At 46.2% G+C, this 19783-nt stretch overlaps 1 protein-coding gene across 5 annotated transcripts in view; it reads left to right on the top strand.

Annotated features, from left to right (window-relative positions):
- The window catches only part of LOC116941655 (uncharacterized), a 76659-nt gene that overhangs the window by 13579 nt on the left and 43297 nt on the right, over positions 1–19783 (top strand). For 4 of the 5 annotated variants that reach the window (XM_032952958.2, XM_032952957.2, XM_032952954.2 and 1 more), the window contains exon 2: positions 5221–5420. In XM_032952958.2, the coding sequence (XP_032808849.2) occupies positions 5257–5420 (164 nt within the window). In that variant the 5' untranslated portion in view covers positions 5221–5256. Of the gene's footprint in view, positions 1–5220; positions 5421–16085; positions 16518–19783 lie in introns of those variants that run through there. The other variant, XM_032952959.2, reaches the window with a different exon arrangement.

Raw genomic sequence — 19783 nt, forward strand, 5'->3', positions numbered from 1 at the left:
GTAACTTTACGATGACCCTACCTCGGGTGAAATCGGTCAACTTAAGTGTCGTAATTTTTGGTGGTGCAAATTTGAAAATTTGGATCGTGGAGTTTTTTTGGGGGTTATGGATAATATTGGTCGCGAAAGCTCGAAAATTTTGGTCTACCCATTTTTGTGAGCGTAGGCTCTGTACCAAATGTCAGCTTCCGAGCACATCTAGAACTTCTTTAGAATTTACATTTATAAGGATGGTATACGGTATGTATGATATGTGATTGATGCTCATTATTTACTCATGGTGTATTTTTTTCCTGTAAAAGCCTCACCAAGTCTCAAGACTTATTTCATGAGGGTCCTGCTACATCGGAATGTTTGGCCAATTTAGTGCATGTGGGAAGGTAACTCAATTACCTGTAGAGAACCAACCACATGACCTTGCCAGCTCATTCACGATGATGGGACCGAATTAATCTCTGCTATAGTTATGCTTGGCCAGCAATTACCGCTTTCTGCAATCTCAAATCCTTTTCCATATATTTTACCATTGTCTGTCCACCCAGTTTTTTTTTCTAATTTATGTACGTAACCACACATACTCGGGGCAAACATTGAAAATTACACACGGGTGGGTGGGTTCTCAAGCTCAGTTGCTCCACATGCTACCTCTTGGACATGTCGCCGCCCAGTTGGTGTTGGGGTTTCGCAAATCGCGAAATGATCCCACTATTCCTTTTCCGCCAAAATTTGGCTGGAACACAGGCGTGCACCACAAGCCAAGTGAAACTGCGTGAAAGTTCACTTGGGTTTTTGCGTTGCTAGGCAGACCAGTGTACACTCGTGCAAGACAGTGAAATATTACTTGAGGTGTTTGTTGCAAGTGACTCCAGGACCCGTATTGAGAGAACGTGCCTGAGAGTCATTCACTGTGGAGAGATGGAGCTAGGGAATCGGTTGGTCTGCAGGAACTGGTGACGGTTTGAAGGAGGCCTTCATCCAGCAGTGGCTTGATCATGGCCCCGCACCTCTGATTAGCATGGCTGGCTACGTACGGTGCAAAAGAAGCTCAAAACAAATACGTACATTGATGACACCTATCAAACCACAGTGGAGAAGGGATTTTTATTTTAAGCATCTACATTTATATTTCTACCTGTCCTCAATTGCGTAGATCAGGAATATGTCCTTTTTAAGAGCTCCATTGCAACGTGATATTTGCACAGCACATGGTTCATACCACACCGGAGGAATCTCTCACACAAGACATTTAATAGTCATGATGATAATATTTAAATTCGCACTTGTAAGCAAACTCTGCGAATGTGATAACTAGGGTTTAAGAAGTGAGCGGGTTAAACATAAAATACAAGAATTCTAGGGATATATTTGGCAGATATCTTTGGCAATGACACACAAGCATAAACTAATCTCCACGTTAGTCACTTGCACTGCCAGATAACGGCAAAACGCGTGGTCAACTTTCGCTTGTCCAGGTGGCTTCGCCGAGATACAAAAAAAATGCTCGTATAATGCAGTACATATGTAAACGAGGCAATACAAACATGTGTTCACCTATGTATAATGGGGGTAAAGCCTTAGAATATGACGTCTGTTTTAATTGCTTCTCAAAGAAATCGGTTTGGATGCCGACATGTTTGCGGTCACATTGCCACCGAGTTGCTGACCCTCGTGAGTGAGAAGCAGTCATAATTATACGGGTGCATAGATGTTGGAGATCACACTATATATACACACTAGCTGTACTACCCGGCTTCGCCCGGGACTTGGATTCACCACGCCCGCCACCTTTGTCTCCCCAGTGGCGATGTTCACACACCACATCAGTTACTCGTTTGATGCTGAGTCGACCTAGGGGAGGCCCAGGACCGGTAAAAATAATCGTCACCGGTGGTGGCCGTGAGCGGGAATCGAACTCGGGTTACCGGGTTCGTAGCACGGCGCGCTAACCACTACACTACAATGCGTTACGCTTCCACATGCGCGGGTCACGTGACAGATGTGACGTCACAGCTCACTTGCCGTGGAAAAAAAAAATCATTATTGAGCTCCCCCCCCCCAAAAAAAACCCAAAAGTGTATTTTTATAATTTTTGCATGGTGTACAGTCTGGAAAGTACCAACATGGCAAATTTCAAGTTTGTTGCATGTCGGAAAGTACGCTAACCATTTTTAACAGACCTTTATATATGGAGATTAATGCCTTAACCTTTAAAGAAAGCTATCATGTACACAGGTTTATCAAATCAATGCAAAAAAACGTACAATTTTGCGTACAAAGGATTTTGCCTACACCAGTTTAAAACTGTTTTGAAGTGTATACGGCACCCACACTGTAAAGTGCAATGTCCAACTGTAAGTGGGTCAAACTATGCTCTGAAGAATGCCCATTGCTTTTGATGTTAACTCATTTATTTTCAAAGGCAACTCAAAGACGCATGTGGTGAAGTTTTTTTTATTATTAACAAGGGTTTGTCTAAACCAGGGGTCGGCAACCAAAACAACAAAGTTGTATTTATTTCGAATTGGGTAAAAAAAAAACAATTTCAAGAGCCACCAATGCATGTGAATACGAGACGGTGGTCCTTAATACATAAAGTCACGAAGCAACCTTTAAAGAGCGGCAGTGTAGTCCTTGAAGAGCTGCATGCGGCCCAGGAGCCGCAGGTTGCAGACCCCTGATCTAAACCCATTGGTTAACATACACCAAAACATTGCCACTGCGGCAAGTGAAGGCAGCGATTGTGCAATTCCGCATGTTTTAAAGTGGGCAGACCGCCAAGCGATGCCAGTTGCTCGATGAGAAAATGGAACGCAGCACGAGGAAGCGTCACATGGTGATTGGATGGGCTCGGGGAAGTAATGTTTCTACTTCCAGAAGCCACTTACAATGCATTTAGATCCGTATAGTATGTAAACGGAACCACTGTACAGATACAGTGAGCGTATTTTATAGAGGCAGCCTGTTACAGAGACAGAGGAAAACATGGTCTTGCGTCTAGACTTGAGTCAATAGTGTGGATGGCTGGGGATAGGGAGCTCCAAATTATGAAGACATCAGAAGAGAATAAGTGACATCCCACTGAGAGCAGGTTGACTGGGGACAAATACTTGGTTGCAAATTACTGGCCTTATGATAGCTGGATTGTTGAAATTCAGGTTAGTGTTTAGTTGGCCCATTCCCCTCTCCCCAACCATAGGATTGTGGTATTGCCATTGTACTTCTGTCAACACAAAAACACCGTTCGATATTTGAGGGTTAGGTGTGTAATGGTGAATCGGTTCGTCGATTTAAAAAAATAGATGTTTAAGGCTGCTGATGTATGCATCTAATCCCGCACATGAGAATCGATTTGTTTAACGTAAACGCACATTATTTAGTCATGTTACATTTGGTCCAGCAGGGCAAGTAACACCGTTAAAAATTATACGCAAACTTGGAAACAACTCAAAAGAGATGGTCGAAATGAGAATTCTCTAATAGAATCGTGACTTTTAATTATTTGCCGGTGGGAGGCGTGGGAGGGGGTGTACTGCTTTACTCCTTGGCATTTCTTTTATCGTGCGTGTGCCAAGTGTAATAATGGTAAAGTTTGTAAAGATTCCTTTGTTCCATTTCAATCACGATATACGTACTACACTCACATTGACACCCTAGGCCGTGTATATGTAACATCACAGGGGTGTAACAATGCATCGATAAGTCAGTTGTGAAGTTCATGATGCATGTGTTGAATGGCATGCATAGCATTGGGCATGTTGCAGTTCCTAAGATGTGTGCAATGGGTTCGCAACTATTCTTGAGTAGCATCGTGGCCAATCGCAACAAGTCATTGAGTCGTGAAATGTTAACTACCTCGCCGGGTATGCAGGAGGTCGTGGATTCGATTCCGACCCTGATGCCTGTATATGCGTTTACAGTATTTGGCTACGTGAGAAGCCGCTTCGTTGAGCTGTCATTTGTCACCAGGTTGCTTCTGAAAAAGAGCAATATAGCTTTATCTGGTAAAATAAAAAAAGTTTGAAGAATAGTTTATTTTAGTTTAAACAAGTCATTGAGTCACGAGGGGTGGCCAAATCACATTATTACCACCCCCCCCCCCCCAATTTATAGTACACACATGCATATTGAATTGTCAAAACTTACACTGCTTGAAATATAGCTGTACACAATTTTCGGTGCATCGGAAATTATGTAATTCTCCTTGGTGCCATTTGTGCCCTGTTTGTGTCGCACCGACACAATCGTAACATTTTTTTTGTCAACACGTTGAGTGCATTACCGACTTGCAACAAGATTACCAGTTGTGTGGGCACCACCACCACTGATATCTGTCTCTGGGTTGGCAAACGTTATCCTTTTTTTATGAATAGCACCCGCTGATCCAGGCGCTGCCGAGGGTGGTCTTCATGTGAAGCGTCACTTCGAGAATCACGCGGTGGTTCAGGCTGTTATGTAGATGTATGTGTGTATGTAGAACTTCTTTCGCATTTTACGTAGCCAACCGTGCTAATCGGAGGTGCCAACCGTACGTAGATAGGATAACCTCCATCGTTTGTCGTAAATTATTTTGGCAAGGTTTGTGCAATTGGGCTGTTTAAGACGTGTATTAAAACAATATATAAACTAAACAATTTTGATTTTACCAGGTAAGGCCCACTAAGCTATATAGCTCTTTTTCAGAAGCGACCTGGCCACAAATGATAGCTCAACGAAGTGGCTCATCACATGGAAATGTATAGCAGTATTGCCGAGTGACAGCAGATTTTATTTTTAAGTCTCGGAGGCTCGGGTTTGTTTCTTCACACTATAAAGCATCGTGTAACAGTTGTTCACTTTGCTTAACCCTCACGACTCTGCAGGGCTGTGACGCAGACCTGATTTTTCAATGCGGCCATTGCCATGTGTACATTGCACTCGATCTATAAATTTGCATTGCGATGCCCACAGTGTTGCCTCGACAAAAAAATATGCTTTTTTTGATTAAGTTGAAGTCTGTTGGTCGTCTTGTCCCTGACTGAATTGGGAAACGCAGCATCCTCCTCTCGGTGTTCGTAAGCCGTTTGCACAGAAACAACAGTTTCTGAACTGCACAAGGTTGTCAGAGATGCGTCGTTTGCTGCTCATGTATCTTTTTTGCGTCGGCAAAAATCGTTTGGCCATTTGTGCGGATGCACTCCCCTGGCGTGCGAGTAAACCCAGCTCTTGTCGTGCCCCGTCCAGATCTCCCTGCTGAACGGCTTCGATTCGCCCGAGCTCATGGAGACGAGGGAGAGCCCTCGTGGCAAGGAACCGGCCGACGACGCAAGCGGCGCGGATGCCGCCGAACCGATCGCCGACGGCCAGCCGCCCACGAAGCCAAGCCTGGGAGCGGACGGATGGGGGAGAGCCGTGTCCTCCAGCATCGACGTCCCCAAGTCCAGGTAGAGAGCCTGTGCTGGTGCGCGGCACGTGCGTTTTTTTTGTTAAAACCAAACGGGGGGATTAAAATGTTACGCCGCGCACGCAAACGTTTCGCGTGTCGGTCAAAATGGTTTGTGCCACCCCTCCTCCCCCTGCTACCGCGGTGTGGGTTAAATGCTTGGTTCGTCACGTTATGTCAGCTGCTAGTTCTGGTGATGGCAAGACCCCCCCCCCCCCCGCTCGCGCACGTTGAATGTGTCGCATTGCTTTGTGCGGTATCGGAGTAATTTTCGTCGTGCGGTGTGGCAGTTGTTATTTTTTTGGTTTCAAGAGTTATTTTTTCGCCGAGTGGTTTGCTGCTATGTCTTGTACGGCGCTGCGAGGTCCTCGATGAATGTCACGAAAGCCTTTAAATTGGGCAGCAGTGGACAGGGAGTGACCTCCTACCTATTCAGCCTTCGTACAAAAATCTAACTTGCGCTGACGTCGCAAAGTTGTTAGCGTTATTCTTGCAGAAGCGAGCAGGTGTGGGCGCTGCACTCGGAGATGCGGTGTTGTACCACGTCGGAGCGTGTTGGGACATGCGGTGCACACTGTTTGGCCAGCAATGGGTTTATTTTTGTTATCTCACCCACATTCGCATTTGACAAAATATATTTAGCCAATGAAATGCACGGTGGTAAGTATGCATTTTCGAACAATAAAATATGCAGCCAGGCTGGACTGATTTCTCAATCAGAGTAATGTTTCAATGTGTGCTGATGAAAAATTCAGTGTTTATCCAAAAAACTGACAACTCCTCCCGAGCATAAACTAAATTAACGTATCGTAACGAGGCAGCACAGAAGGCATCCGTTTTTGCTGGCTTTCTGGATTCTTGAATAAACATCTACCCTGGCAAGGTTGCTGTAAGAAATGGGGGCCCAGTGTGCAAAGAGTGATTGGTTTACAAAGTCTGTATGTGATTAGTTTGATCTTGACACATTTTGTTTGGACCAGTCTTTGCAATTCATATTGGATCTATAAAATAACGCACTTCAAAAACACCTTTAGGATGAAGATTGTTTAAGTCGGTAGCTATGTTTTGCAGTGTACGCTTGCCATTCTTATAAAATGTGTAGCATACTAATTACACTAATTGTGCATGCTCAAGTTTTAACTGAACAAGCTATGGCTCCCGTAATTTTGATTTGGAATCATTTGAAGTCGTTAGCTCAATGCACTGAGTGACAACTGGACTTGTTGTGAGTCCCCCAACCTCATGAGCAACACTGCATAGGGAGGTCTCCATCCAGCAGTGGATTAAAAAATCAGCTGCAGCCATGATTATTCTACTGCTGGATGAACGCCTCCCCAAACTGTTGCCATCTCATCATTTTTATTTCCTAATTATTGGCTCCATGGAGCGATGCATCAACGTAATTGGCTAAATGCTCTGGAATAACAAAACAGAAGTCGTGTAACAGTTTTGTTTTTGGGGTGAAATTGATTTTCAAACGCAGGAAATCTGTCGCTGCGTAAACAGCCTTGTTTGATGCCATGGTTGTCCCACCAAAACGATGACTGCCAGTCAAAAATTATTGAGCGGAGAGTGATTGGATCTGCATGGGCTTGCCGAGGCCAGTCCGGAGCTGTACAGCATTTTCCACACTTTGGATAGAACTCTGGAGAGAGAGTGCGTGTGTATATTTCTAAATTATTAAATGCAGACATCAGCTCTGTCAGGGTGCATGCCTCTGCGATTAGTTCTTTGGACACGAGTCTTGCGTTGCTTCTTCAGTCGGGTGTTTTTGCCGCAGTCTCTTGTCATTTGTTTCCTCCGTGTTGTGTGTTTGGATTCAACAGTTGCTACACAATCCTGTATCGATACACGCCATGTATCGCCTGCGGTCTTTCGTCGACCAATATTTAATTATATATGTTTTATATAGTGATGTCATAATATGAAACTGCGTCGAACAGCAGCGCCCAATCTGCAAACACAGAGGCGCATACACACATATATATATACACACACATACATATAAAGATGGTTTCAGCCAATTAATGAGTATACACGTACGGAGAAACGGGAGCACGCGTAGAAAAAACTTGCAATTTTAAATGAAAAGGCCCACAACTTGTAACTGTTAATGCTCGTTTGTGATCACAAGCGGTGCTTCCCCCCCCTCCCCGCCACATCATGCTAAATACCATGCCATTTTTAACTTCCGTATTCAAAGTTTGGTGTAGCGCAGCAGTCAAGCACAATGGAGGTGTGACCGTGCTAGAATCTGAACTGCGTGACCTCTCGCATTAAGGCCGCCCTCCATTCCATGTGGTTGGCTTCTGCTGGAATGACCTCGCTTCTGTCGTGGCAGATAATCGCTTGAGCGTTTTTGCCTCGCGCTCACAGGAAACGCTTTTAAAAGGAAACTTTTCCGCGTCAGTTTGTATCGCAAGGCAGCTCGATTTGCGAGGGTAACATGCAATTATGACCTTGGCCGTTTTAAACGAATGCAGGCGTGCGATGTGCTTGCGTGCCGATTTCCCTAGCAGTGTGTGAAATAGTAGCAGGGATAATTGAAAACGACAGGAATTAAAAACTGTCAAACTAATTAACCCAGTATGAAATTTCATAATGTGTGTGTGTTTTTTTTCCCCTTTTGCTTTCAGAAGCCTCCACAATTGAGAGTAATTTCAACAAACAAGCATGAAACTTAAGGAGAGGGTACCTTTCTTTTCCTCTTGACCCGCCGATTTGTCCATTTTTACATTTCCCTCGAGTGCTTGAGCCCTGTTAGAGATTACCGCCGTGTGACATCGGTTGAGCTCGATTTTCGAAGTGCAGTTGTGTCCATCACATTAATGATTAAGCCTGGCTCTCTCTGGGTGTGTGTTCGGTGTGGGAAGCCGTGAAGACAGCGCTATTAACCCAGTGACCTGGATTCGATCCCCGGCTCTCAGTGGCTGCAAAAATAGTAAATGCAACTTGGCCTGTGCCCTCCTCTAGGTCGAGTTGACTTAAATCGAGACTATGGTGGCCTTGCGTGGTGCTGACCACACCAACATCGAGTTTGCTGTACCATCCTCGGAGTTTGAGCCTGCTAACATTTTGCCCTACGCCCCCAGTCTATTTAAGGATAAATGGATCATCTTTGTCTTTTGTGTGTCAACAGTGGGCATGTGCTTGTATCAAGAGCGTTCTTATTCTGTGTTAAACAATGACTGTGAAAACATATGCTCAACCTCACGCAGGATATTATTTTGTGGTATATTCTGGTGGTAGTTTGTACAAGAGCACAAGCGCAAACTTTGCCGACTTCTGCTCAAAGTAATTAATTTTCACGACTAATTTTTGGTTCGCCAAAAATGCCCCAAGTCGTCCGTGAAATTTTCCAATTATTTTGCGCTGTAATAATTCTCTCCCATGCATTTGGCCTCTGCAATTAATGAGCCCCTTGTACTATGCTTCGCGACATAATGCCACACCAAAATAATCTCCGTGCATAGTTCAATTCAATGCTTGCAGTAATCCTTGGTGTAAATGTCTGGCCACAAATATCTTTACATGCCCTATGAAATATAACCAAAGCAGTTTGTAAATATTGGCACCTAATTTTACATGTTCTATCCTAAGGCCATAAAATTCGTTTCAAAATTAATTACCTACTATAAGCACCAATAAATGTCTGTCCATCCCGCGTGTGACGTCACTCCACATGAGGCCCACCCCCTCATTAATATTCATGAGTGGGTGGATTTTTTACACTACGCATAGGAAGGTCGAACTGTACTAAATCAAGTTGCTTCAAATATGACGTTTCTTTACAGAAAGTGATGGTAAAAAATAAATCTACGCAGCACAGAGCTACATCCGTGTGTGACGTCACTGCAAAAGAGCCACCCCCCCCCCCCTTCATTAATATTCATGCCCGCGTGGAAATTTACACTAACGCACAAGAAGGTCGCGCACTTCACATGCCACACTCCTCCCCTCATTAATAATCATGAGCGGGTGGGGTCACTCCACATGCCGCACCCCTCCACAATAACCACGAGGGGGTGACGTCACTCCACATGCCGCACCCCTCCCCAATAACCATTCGCGGGTGACGTCACTACACATGGGGAACCCCTCCCCCCTCATTAATAATCATGATCTGAACAATTTTTCTATTTAATGTTTTAGATTTAATGCAATATACACCCGTACTTGGATGGGCAAAATAGCTAGTAAGTATATATTTATCTACGGTAACCTCAAAAAAACAGAGGGGGGAGGGGGGAGGGTCATCCCAGGGATATGTGACCAATTATGTTTGAGTGGTGCTGTTGTGGCATTATTGGCATAGGCAGGCGCGTGTGACGCATGCCAACGTGCACTTGATTTATTCCCGTGAAGCTCGCCGAAGCCTGCTATTGCTTGCGAGCGATGTCGGGATTGTCGTGATACGGCGATACCGCATTCTAACGTACAATACAAGGTCCACTATAATTGTTTTGTCCATTTAGCAAAATATCACGTTGCGATCAAACTTTTCCGCGTTGGTAAAAATGTGGATTTCATTTCCTGCAAAAATTTGAAACGGCACCCGATTTCTTTGAAGTTCAAAGTAATTATCACTTAAATGCCTACGAGCTAAATGAGTGTTTTCACAATGTTTTTGGAGTGATTGATAACATAGCAATTGAGACATTTTTTGTCATTTCCTCTCATTGTATCTTGTATAACTTGACATCGTGTGCATTAGACGGTAAAAGTACAGTGATTAGAAGACTTACTGCAGGCTTTTTTTTTGCAAATTGCAGTTTAAAACTCTTATGTACAGTCATCTTCATTACTGGATGTACATCAAATAAAAAAACGATGCAATAAGTGCTAAATACGATTTATGTTTCGGATAAAGTAATATCTGTTCAGGAGGTGGGTTATTCTGATTTCCCAGATTGTATCTGTGACTTCCTTGATCTTGTTCTGATGTTTAACGTTGTTCCAAATGAAACGTCTATCTTATCGCTAAAATTTGGTTGCCAGAATCGTTATTCAACTTTAACGGTGAGCTGAAACTAATAATTAATTTGTCGGCGTTAAATTCATCAACACGAGAACTTTTTTGAACATGTCGGGTGGTAGAGGGTCTCAATGACACAACTTTTTTATATCGTATCATGGGGAAATTATATCCCATCAACTCTCCAAGTGATCTGAGGATGTCACGTCACTGGCGGGTGACAGCCAGAACCACAAGCCATTCATGTGTCACTCTCGTGACCCTGTGGAGGGGGGGGGGGGTGTGTGTGTGACTGGGCGGCACGTGGCGCGTCTGGGGGTGGGCCCTGTCAGTCCATCGCGCTGGCAGCCCACTGTTATTTGTCTGCTTCTCGTTACAAAAAGAGAAAGAAGCGGCACAATTTGGCTCTGTTAAATATTCACGCTCGTAGCTTTCGTTCGATTTTTTAAAATACAACCATGAAGTTAAATCATTGGTCTACGTACAGAGTTAGCCGTACGCACGGTCGCGTTGTATGCAGTACAAATCGTCGCCAAAGTAGACTTTGCAGAGATGCAGTGCTCAAACTAAAACGCGTTCGCTATTCGTAAACACTTGCGCATAATGGCGCAGGGCTAAACTCGTGCTGTATTAGACCATATTGCAACGTGTGCATAATCGGTCTTGGGGACAAATATAGACATGTGATGTTAAATAATACTATAATGACCAATATAATCGAGCTTATCATGGGACTTTTTTGCCAGTATTAAAGTATGATGTCAGCAGTGAAGCACAGCCTCGAGTCTGATTAGCACATGGATGGAGATTGCCGTAGAATACCAGGTGGTGCATGCTTGGGCCGCGAGGTGGAAAGGAGATGCCAGTGCAGCAGTGGATTCTTGACTTTCTGTGTGGGAGCTTTGTCCACCCTTTGTGTGCGTCGGTTTTCTGTTTCCTCCTGCAAGCCAAAATGGTCATTCATAGAATTGACCAAAAATTTGAATTGCAAGCCACACCCCACCCCACCCCAAGAAAAAGTGTCTCAAATCGATCAGGTCTACCCATTGACACTTCACTTCTCTTGACAGTTAATTTAGCTCGTTGGAGCGGTGCGATAAAGGCCTGACGTGAGAAACTGACACCAAATGACTGTAAAGGCAATTGCACAACAACATTTAAACGTGTCCGAGCTCATTGAAACAATTGACACGGACGCTATCAAAATACAATCTAAAAATGGCGTTTTACGGAGTGACGCGCACATTGGAGCAATGACGATGAAGCTCAACTCGGCGAGGCCCTTCCCACGTGGGGTAGTAGCCGTGGTAAGTAGTATTCGTGGTAAGTAGTAGTCGTGGTAAATAAGCAGAATAAGAAGTGGCATTGTGGATTGCACGCTGCCCTATGAACTCGGCAACTTACGTTCAATTGCTGGTCAGTAGTGAGTAGTCTCTAAACTAGCCCTGACCCTCCATTCCACCCCTCCCCCACCCACTCACCCCCTGCTCCCTTGACATTCCTCCAACCTGCTCCAACCAGCAAGGTTGAAGTATTGTCTAATAACGGCCACGCTCAGGAAGAAATTAATCTAGTAGTAGATTGACAATAAATGTGGATTATTCTTCCTTATCATTGCGTCGAGCAGATGCTGAATATGATCACACTCCTTTAGAGTAAGTCTAGCTATGTTTATATCAAAAGAAGTGTGCTAAAATCAGAAGTTGTCCTTTGCCTTTCCTTGATCCCTTTGAGTGACCTCTTATCCACACAAGAGGGTGCTACGATCTCCTGGTTTAAAGCAGTCAAGTGATATTCGTAGAGATAACCATCACATGACAGTCAAACAAAGTATGTAATTTTGCAGTTGCTGGAAAGTGTACTATTATTCCTGACAGAATTAAGTCATTTTCATGCAGTAATTGGTGAACTGGGTAGCTGAAACGCAGTTTTGAACCCATGGTCTTGGTGGTGCCAGTTCAATGACTCAGACTCTTAGCTGCCCACCTTTGACTCGTTTTATATCAAGCGGAAGACAATGTGTATCTATGCTCAAATGATCAATTGTGTGGCCCAGAGCCACACTTGATATGATGAAACTATTAACTTTTTATTTTTTTCAGGTAAGGCTCACTGAGCTATGTAGCTTTTTTTCAGAAGCGACCTGGGCATAAATGATAGCTCAATAAAGTGGCTTATCACGTGGAAATGTATAGCATTCAAATACTGTAGAGACATTTTGATGCTAAATGTGGAGGGGAAAAACCGGAGGACCCGGGGAAAAATCCACGCGACCACAGAGAGAACATGCAACCTTCAAGTATACAGGAGACAGGGTCGGGATCGAACCAGCTATCTCCTGTATAGCAGGCGAAGGAGTTAACATCTCGCCACAGTGGTGGTGGTGTGCTGTAGTAATCGTCTCACTGCGCTTTTAATTCGGTGGCTGCGCATAGCTAACATTCAGTGGCAAGTGATATCTGAACCGGTTGCAAAGCACTTCACATTCACCAACCTGCACCGACCAGCCTGGTGAAGCAAAAAACCCTCGTTATTTGACGAGGCACAAGGAGGCCTTCATCGGCGAAGATGTGTGGAGCTGTTACGTGCGAGACAGCTCCTCGTATATGTGCAGAAGTTGTAACCAGCGACAACGTGGCATGTTGGGTAATTTTATAATACGGTTACATTCATATTGTCCCCAAATGACGTTTGTTTTTATCGGTGCTCTGGTCTTTGTCGGGCAGTGTACTTGAGAAACACATCCTCTTCCCAAAAAATAACCCGATGGGAGTTGTGTGGGAAATTTTGGCAATGGCAAATAAACTGGTTTTCCTGGGCCAGACCAACAAAAGCACCCTTATTATCGACCATTTTAAACTATTGTGCTTTGTGTAATTACCCGATGACCATCTAATTTTAGGACCTTATAAGGAAGTACGGTTGATAGATGCAAATCTGTAAATATTCCTTCTTTTAGAAACGCTTCTCCCTATGTCTGTGTGTGATTTGTTTTTTCACCCAATCTGACCATGCACATGAGAGTGTGTGCTGGAGACTGGAGTATTGGACTGATGCTGACTTGTGCCGGCTGCTGTTCCCGACCTGCATTTGGCTTATTGCGTGACCCGTGCATGGTACGGCAACTCAGGCGCCGGCAAGTTTTGGGGGGAGGGGGGCGGCAGGGGGGGGGGGGGGTCCGCGTGCGGCTCGTCGCTTCCCCTTGGCTGACCTTGCCCGCTGGGAATTCTGCGCTAGAGAACCTCGCGGCTGGAGGAGGAGAAGGCAGAGGGGGTCACAGGAGGGGGGGGGGCGTAGCTCTCGTCCTGGTTGCGTTAGATCGACTGTTACTGTCGAGACTCGGGGATAGGAAGGGCGCTCGCTTTGGGGGGGGTGGGGGGTGGCTTTGCCAGGAAGAAATCTTAGGAAGTGGGGGGGGGGGCTTGCTCAGAGACACTCACAGCAGAAGGGGGGGGCCCAGGAGTTGGAACCGGAGGTTGGATGCTGCTGCGTGCTCCTCTCCCTTTGTAATGCTTTTCCTAGGATCGTGCAGCGCCCGGTGTTGTTTGCTTTGGGTCGTCTTGAAGGGATTGTGTCCAGAATACTTGTGTGTGGAACAGATGAATCGTCGTCGGTGTCTGCGTGTGCTATGCGAGTGTTCGCACCCTTTGGGCCAAGTGGCATGTCTGACCTGGCCCAGTGGTTTGTGCGTAGTAGGCCACCGGCAGCTACATCTAAACTAAACTATTTTGTATTTTACCAGGTAAGGCCCACTGAGATGTATAGCCATAAGCTTCCTGGCCACAAATGCTCGTTCAACGAAGTGGCCTGTCAACGTGGAACTTTATAGCAGCCAAATACTCTAAATGTGTGTCGATTCTAAATGTGGGGGGAAAAACTGGAGGACCTGGAGAAAAATCCCCGGGGAAGACATACAGGTGTTAGGGTTGGACTCACCCCTACAACCTCCTGTATACCAGACGAGGCAGTTAACACCTCGCCACTGTTGTGCTCTCATCCGATCTCAATCGTAACCCTGCTCCATTGCCGCAGAGTTCAGCTTCTGCTCTTTTGAGCCAAGAGCCAAATCTGCACGCGCCTGCCTGTTTGGCTGTGCCCGATGGTTGGGAGCAGTGTGTGTGTGTGGAGAGCAGCAGTCTAGTAGTTCGCACAATGTGCTTACAACTCGGTAACCCGAGTTCGATTCCCACTCAAGGATTACATTGCTGAGGAATGGGCCCTTGCTGAGGTCTGGGCCCTTAGGTTGACTTGGCCTTCAATGATTACTTGCTGCGGTATGTAAATGTTGGCACTAAGAAGACAAAAAGGCAGTCAGGCATGGTCCTAGCCACATGACCACCCCCTCGTGCACTATTCCACCCATCGTAGGTCCATACTGCGTGCCAAAGTGTTCTCTGTACATCTTAGTGAGTGCTATCTCTTTTCCCACTGTACAAAAAAGCCTTGCCGGGGGCCATGCCAAGTCGGCCTGGTGTGACTGGAGGTGCCGCGTTGTTTTTCCCACGGCAGATGACGAGCCGCGCCGGTGACGTCGCAAAACGAACGCGTCGAGACTTGTGCAGAACGATGCTGCGATGCCGTGTTCTCGGTGACAATCGATGTGTCTTTGAGCCCTGCAATTGACCCTGCTTGCTCCCCCAAACCAGATTCGGATTTCTCAAGGCCAGTGTAGCATGCTTTGGTGATGGCTCGGCACCGTAAATGGCTAGTGGGAAAAACCAGCCTTGCCTTGTTGCCTTGAGGGCGCCACGCCGCATGTACTCTGTGGAAAAGGGACCGTGTGCAGGTCTGTCGAGGCGGTAGTGTATGTTGGACTTCTTTCGCACCGTACCTAGCCAACCGTGGTAAATTGAGGTGCGGGGAAGGACAACGAACTATAAACATTGGGGGTGCAGAGGTGGAAGGCCGGCCGGTGTGGCGTTGTTGGTTGATGGGCACGGTTTGTCGGTTTTTTTTGTTGTGTCTCATCGCCGCGACGCGGCTTTTGCTGCTCACACGTGCGCTTGCGAGCTTCGCTCAGTCCCGTGACGTGAAACGTCTGCGTCGGCGGTGACGCTCTTGCGCTGCCTGCGTGGCTCTTGACCGTCTTCGCGTGCCCCTCGGAGTGGAACAAGGCACCCACGCGTTCGTGCGGTTTATTGTTTTGCAGGCAAGTTAAACCATCTTCGATCATGAAATGGCACTTTAATAGGATTTTTCAATGCTTGGAAGAAAGATAAATAAACACAGCAACTTGTAAAAGTAATGCAGTGACAGGTTTAACAACACAAGTTGGTAGATAATACATTGGTGAGTTTTTTGTGTTGTTTTTAATTATAATAACACTTTTGAAGCTCGGCTCCTCGTTTCTGGAAGTCGCATTTAAATGTAGTGTTTTATCACGTGAATTGTTCCAATTTGGTGCCTTGCTATTTTTAGGGAGCGGATATTGCGTTTTTTTCCCTCCACATTTGTAACCTAATTTCCCATCCATTCAGAAATTACGACGGCGTACAAAAACACAACCAACTTAAACCGGTTATTTTGAGGGCAGGGGGGGGGGTAAGACAAATCTTTCACCTGCCACCCTTTTTTTTTAAACAAAGCACCACAAAATCGGGGACGTCGTGAGCTTGCCGACAGTTGCCCCCCCCCCCCCCCCGTACGTTCTCGCCGCGGCAGCACGGTTTTTCTGGACGGACGGACGGACTTTCGCCCCCCCCCCTGCCCCCATCGCCATCCGCCTGCTCACGTTCGCAAGGCGGCGCCGAAATGGCCGACCCGCTCTCCTTTTTGGCCGCGCCGGCCTGAGGGAGGGAGGGGAGGGGAGGGTGCGTTCCAGGCGGGCGTTGCGTTACAGGGTACGCGAGGACACGGCATGCGTGTGCGCCAGAGCCTTGGCAGCGGCAGCGGACGGAGGAAGACGATGCCTGCCCCCCCCCCCTCTCCCACTCCCATCGCGCTTTTCCCGCACGCTCATCTGCCTGGCCGAGGAATTGCAGCAAGCGGCGCAGATAAGAATCGCATCGCAGCGCAGATCTGCCTTTTGGGAATTAGCAAATCGTCTCGTGTTACTTTCTTTTTTTTTTAATGCGACCTTGGCGTTGGTTTTTTTTTTCGGCAAGATCCACATTTATTTGTGAGGTGTGTTTTGTTGGGGTATGTGCGGTGTGTCGCGGTGGGAGCTAGTCGCTCGGTCCACTTTGCCGGCGCTTTACTTTTTGGAGGTTGCGCTTCGTGTCGGCAGTTGTCATTTGTCTGCCGCGGTAATATTAGAAACCCACTGCGACAGTAATGCTGTAATTACGGTGCTTTGGGGTAAACAATATGCGGGCAGTCCCGGGGCAGAATGGCCTTGATGTCATTAATCGTGCGTTTTATGCAATTTTGGAGGCGGGAAAAAAAATGTGAAATGGACCTACATCATTTTTCACGCTGCTGTAAAAAAAATGGGTGGGGATGTGTAAACAGTGAGTGTGCAACTGGCTTGCAGTGGTGTCACATGCTGCTGCGGTTCTTATCTGCTCGTTGTGTGGGATGGCTACAGTGATTTTGTTGTTGTTGCAAGTGAGGCGCATGTTCCAAGTTTTGTCCCTCGCTTTGCATAAATCAGAATATTTGTTTATACTGGAGGAATTCGATGAGCTATAGAGCTGCTCTTTTCCCACTGATGTCCAGTAGTTTTCGCATGTCCAGCTGGAGGTGGGCAAGAGCTGCAAATGGAGCAGTTGGTGAACCGCGCTACAAGCCCAGCGACCTGCGTTTTTGTTTCCCGTACCTCGGCTAGTATCGCCAGCGAGTGGGTTTTATTTGAACCAATGCCAAGTTTTACCCCCCTCCCCCTTCCAACCTGCATTGATCAGTGCGGTGAAGTATGGTTAAATTACCCCGTTGAGCAATGTGGCATTGGGGAGGCCTATGTATTATAATAATAATATGGATTTACATGGTGTCTGAATGCATTAGAATCTTGATGTTGTGCAGAAACGATGGCCACATTTGTTTTGGAGAGAGAGGCTGTTGTATATGCGTTTAACTTTGTTCACACCGTATGTAGCCAACGGTGAGAATTGGAGGTGCGGGGGAAGGATAACAAACGAAACACAAAAAGCAGGCGCTTCTTGAACCTAGACTTGAGCATAGGGCTATACATTAATTTTTTTATCATTAAAATCGCAGGAGATTGTTCTTTATGTGCAGCATTTGTAATCCAAACTGATAAGCCTAACACACATGCTTTATTACGATTCGTATTTTTTTAAGTCGGATAGCGTAAGTAAAATGTTAAGTTAAACCCCCTCCTCTACTCGACACGACCAATCAGCAAAGTCGGCACGTGATGAACACACGTGCCATTTCATTACCGCTTCAGTAGTGCTTACCGGTGAGTTGAATAGCAATCTCTCAACAGTTAAATCTTAAGATATTGCTAAATGTTGCGAAGTTGTGCTCCCAGCACACACCCCTGTGTGCCGGAGCAGCAATAGATTAGAACGTTTGTTCACACGACAACGTTTATAACTCAATCGGAATCTTTATTTTTCCTGGAGAAATCTGATGAGCTATGAAGCTCTTTTTTTAACACGTGTCCAGTAGGGGCAGGTCAGAAAGTTACAACAATCAATAAAAAAACGATTGCATGCCTGTCAACCTCTTATCAGTGCCTACCTTATTTAAATTCAGACCTTATTGGTCACCCCGTGCCTCTTATAAATCTCAACGTTCATCCTACAAAGTCCCATCACAAGGGAGAAACACCAAACAAATATAGTAAAACCTTGGATTGCGAGCATAATTCGTTCCGGAAACGTGTTTGTAATCCAAAGCACTCGTATATCAAAGCACTCGTATCTCAATTGTGATCACGTGACGCTTGGCAGACAAAGTGTGTACGTACTACTCATATTGCAAGACCTCGCTCATTTATCAAATTAATATGTATTTACAATTTTTGCTCGTCTTGCAAAACACTCGCAGGACCAAGTTACTCGCAATCCAAGGTTTTACTGTAGACACTTTTTTTACCGTATTGAAACGGCTGTACGCCCTATGGACCTGAACTCAAATTCCCTGTACAAGAATACCGGTAAACCGTGTGGGTTAACGGGTATGCGATAGTTGTGCAAAGTTTAGGAAAGGTAGTTATCGCACCTCCGATTAGCGCGGTTGGCTATGTATGGTGCGAAATAAGTTCAAACTGCACATGTTCATAAAATCACTAAAATAAATACATCAAATAGATAAAGTATATAAGTTCAAATTACATAAGTACACCAATTTCCAAGTTTGGGCAAGGCAGCAAAACAACAGCAAAAACAGTTCCAGACCCATCTTCCACGGTCCCTCAGTAAAATTGCACATTAAAATATTACAATCGATACACGGGTGTGTCAGGTGGAGGGGGGTGTACGACACACACATATTGCTATTTTACTCACACGACGATCTCACCCAAAAACTTATATTATTAATCAACCGGACATCCAGTGTTTGCAGCTTGTAACCGAAACGTCTCGTTGCGGTGCGGTGCTTCCTGATGGCGTCGCAAGCGTATCGTTCGCAAGGGCAGAATTAATTGCCAATCCGAAGAGACCCCCACACCGTTGCATTATGAGTGAAAATTAGGCGGTTTGGCTTTCGTGACGCGTCCAACGTTGAGCCTTCTCTTTAAATAGGCCTCGGGATCGTCGAATGGTCTGCCGAAAAGCGTATCGTGCTCGGGCTGACACCAAATGACCCCGGACACATGCTGCTGTAACTGAACTCGGCTACTTATGGACGAGTAGTAGTAGTAGAAACGGTGATAACAACAACAACACCACCACCATTGATTTATCCAGGAGAGTCTCGAGAGCCCTCTTTGGGGAACTTCCTGCCGTCGGAATGTTTGTCCATTACCATTTAATGAGTGTTCGGCTTCACGTGGGAGGCAGTGGGAGTGCGGCGTCAGGAGAGGTTCTCGGCCACGAACGCGCAAGGCGCACTTTCCTCGCAGCCTCGCACTCACGACGTCTGGTGGTCGCCATCTCGAGTACCAACCGGGGTTCCAACACCTGCTTGGATTCCGCGTCCGCCGGTCATTGTTCTTGTTCCTGGGTATATCAAAAAAAAGTGGTGCCAACAACAACGCCGAGGCACGCTGTGCCATTCAAAGGCGCGTTGGTGCCAGCATGCCGAGCGGGTAGCGTTTACAATCACAGGTGGAGGTTCGGTGTTGGGGGGGAGCCGGGGCCCTGGGGGGGAGCGGGGGCGCTGGGGGGGTGTCTTTCCCCAACGCTGCTTTTGAAACGCCTCTAGCTAAGCCGCTGCCCGCCCTCGCCAACCAAGACGTGCCGACACACCGCACAGTCGCGCACGCGGGTTAATTAGTTCAGTGTTCACCCCGTTGGGGAATTAGTGGGGTGTTTTTT

This window comes from Petromyzon marinus, chromosome 12 (genome assembly GCF_048934315.1).
Source record: "Petromyzon marinus isolate PM22_M1 ecotype Great Lakes invasive population chromosome 12, UKy_Petmar_22M1.pri1.0, whole genome shotgun sequence".
Lineage (NCBI taxonomy): Eukaryota > Metazoa > Chordata > Hyperoartia > Petromyzontiformes > Petromyzontidae > Petromyzon > Petromyzon marinus.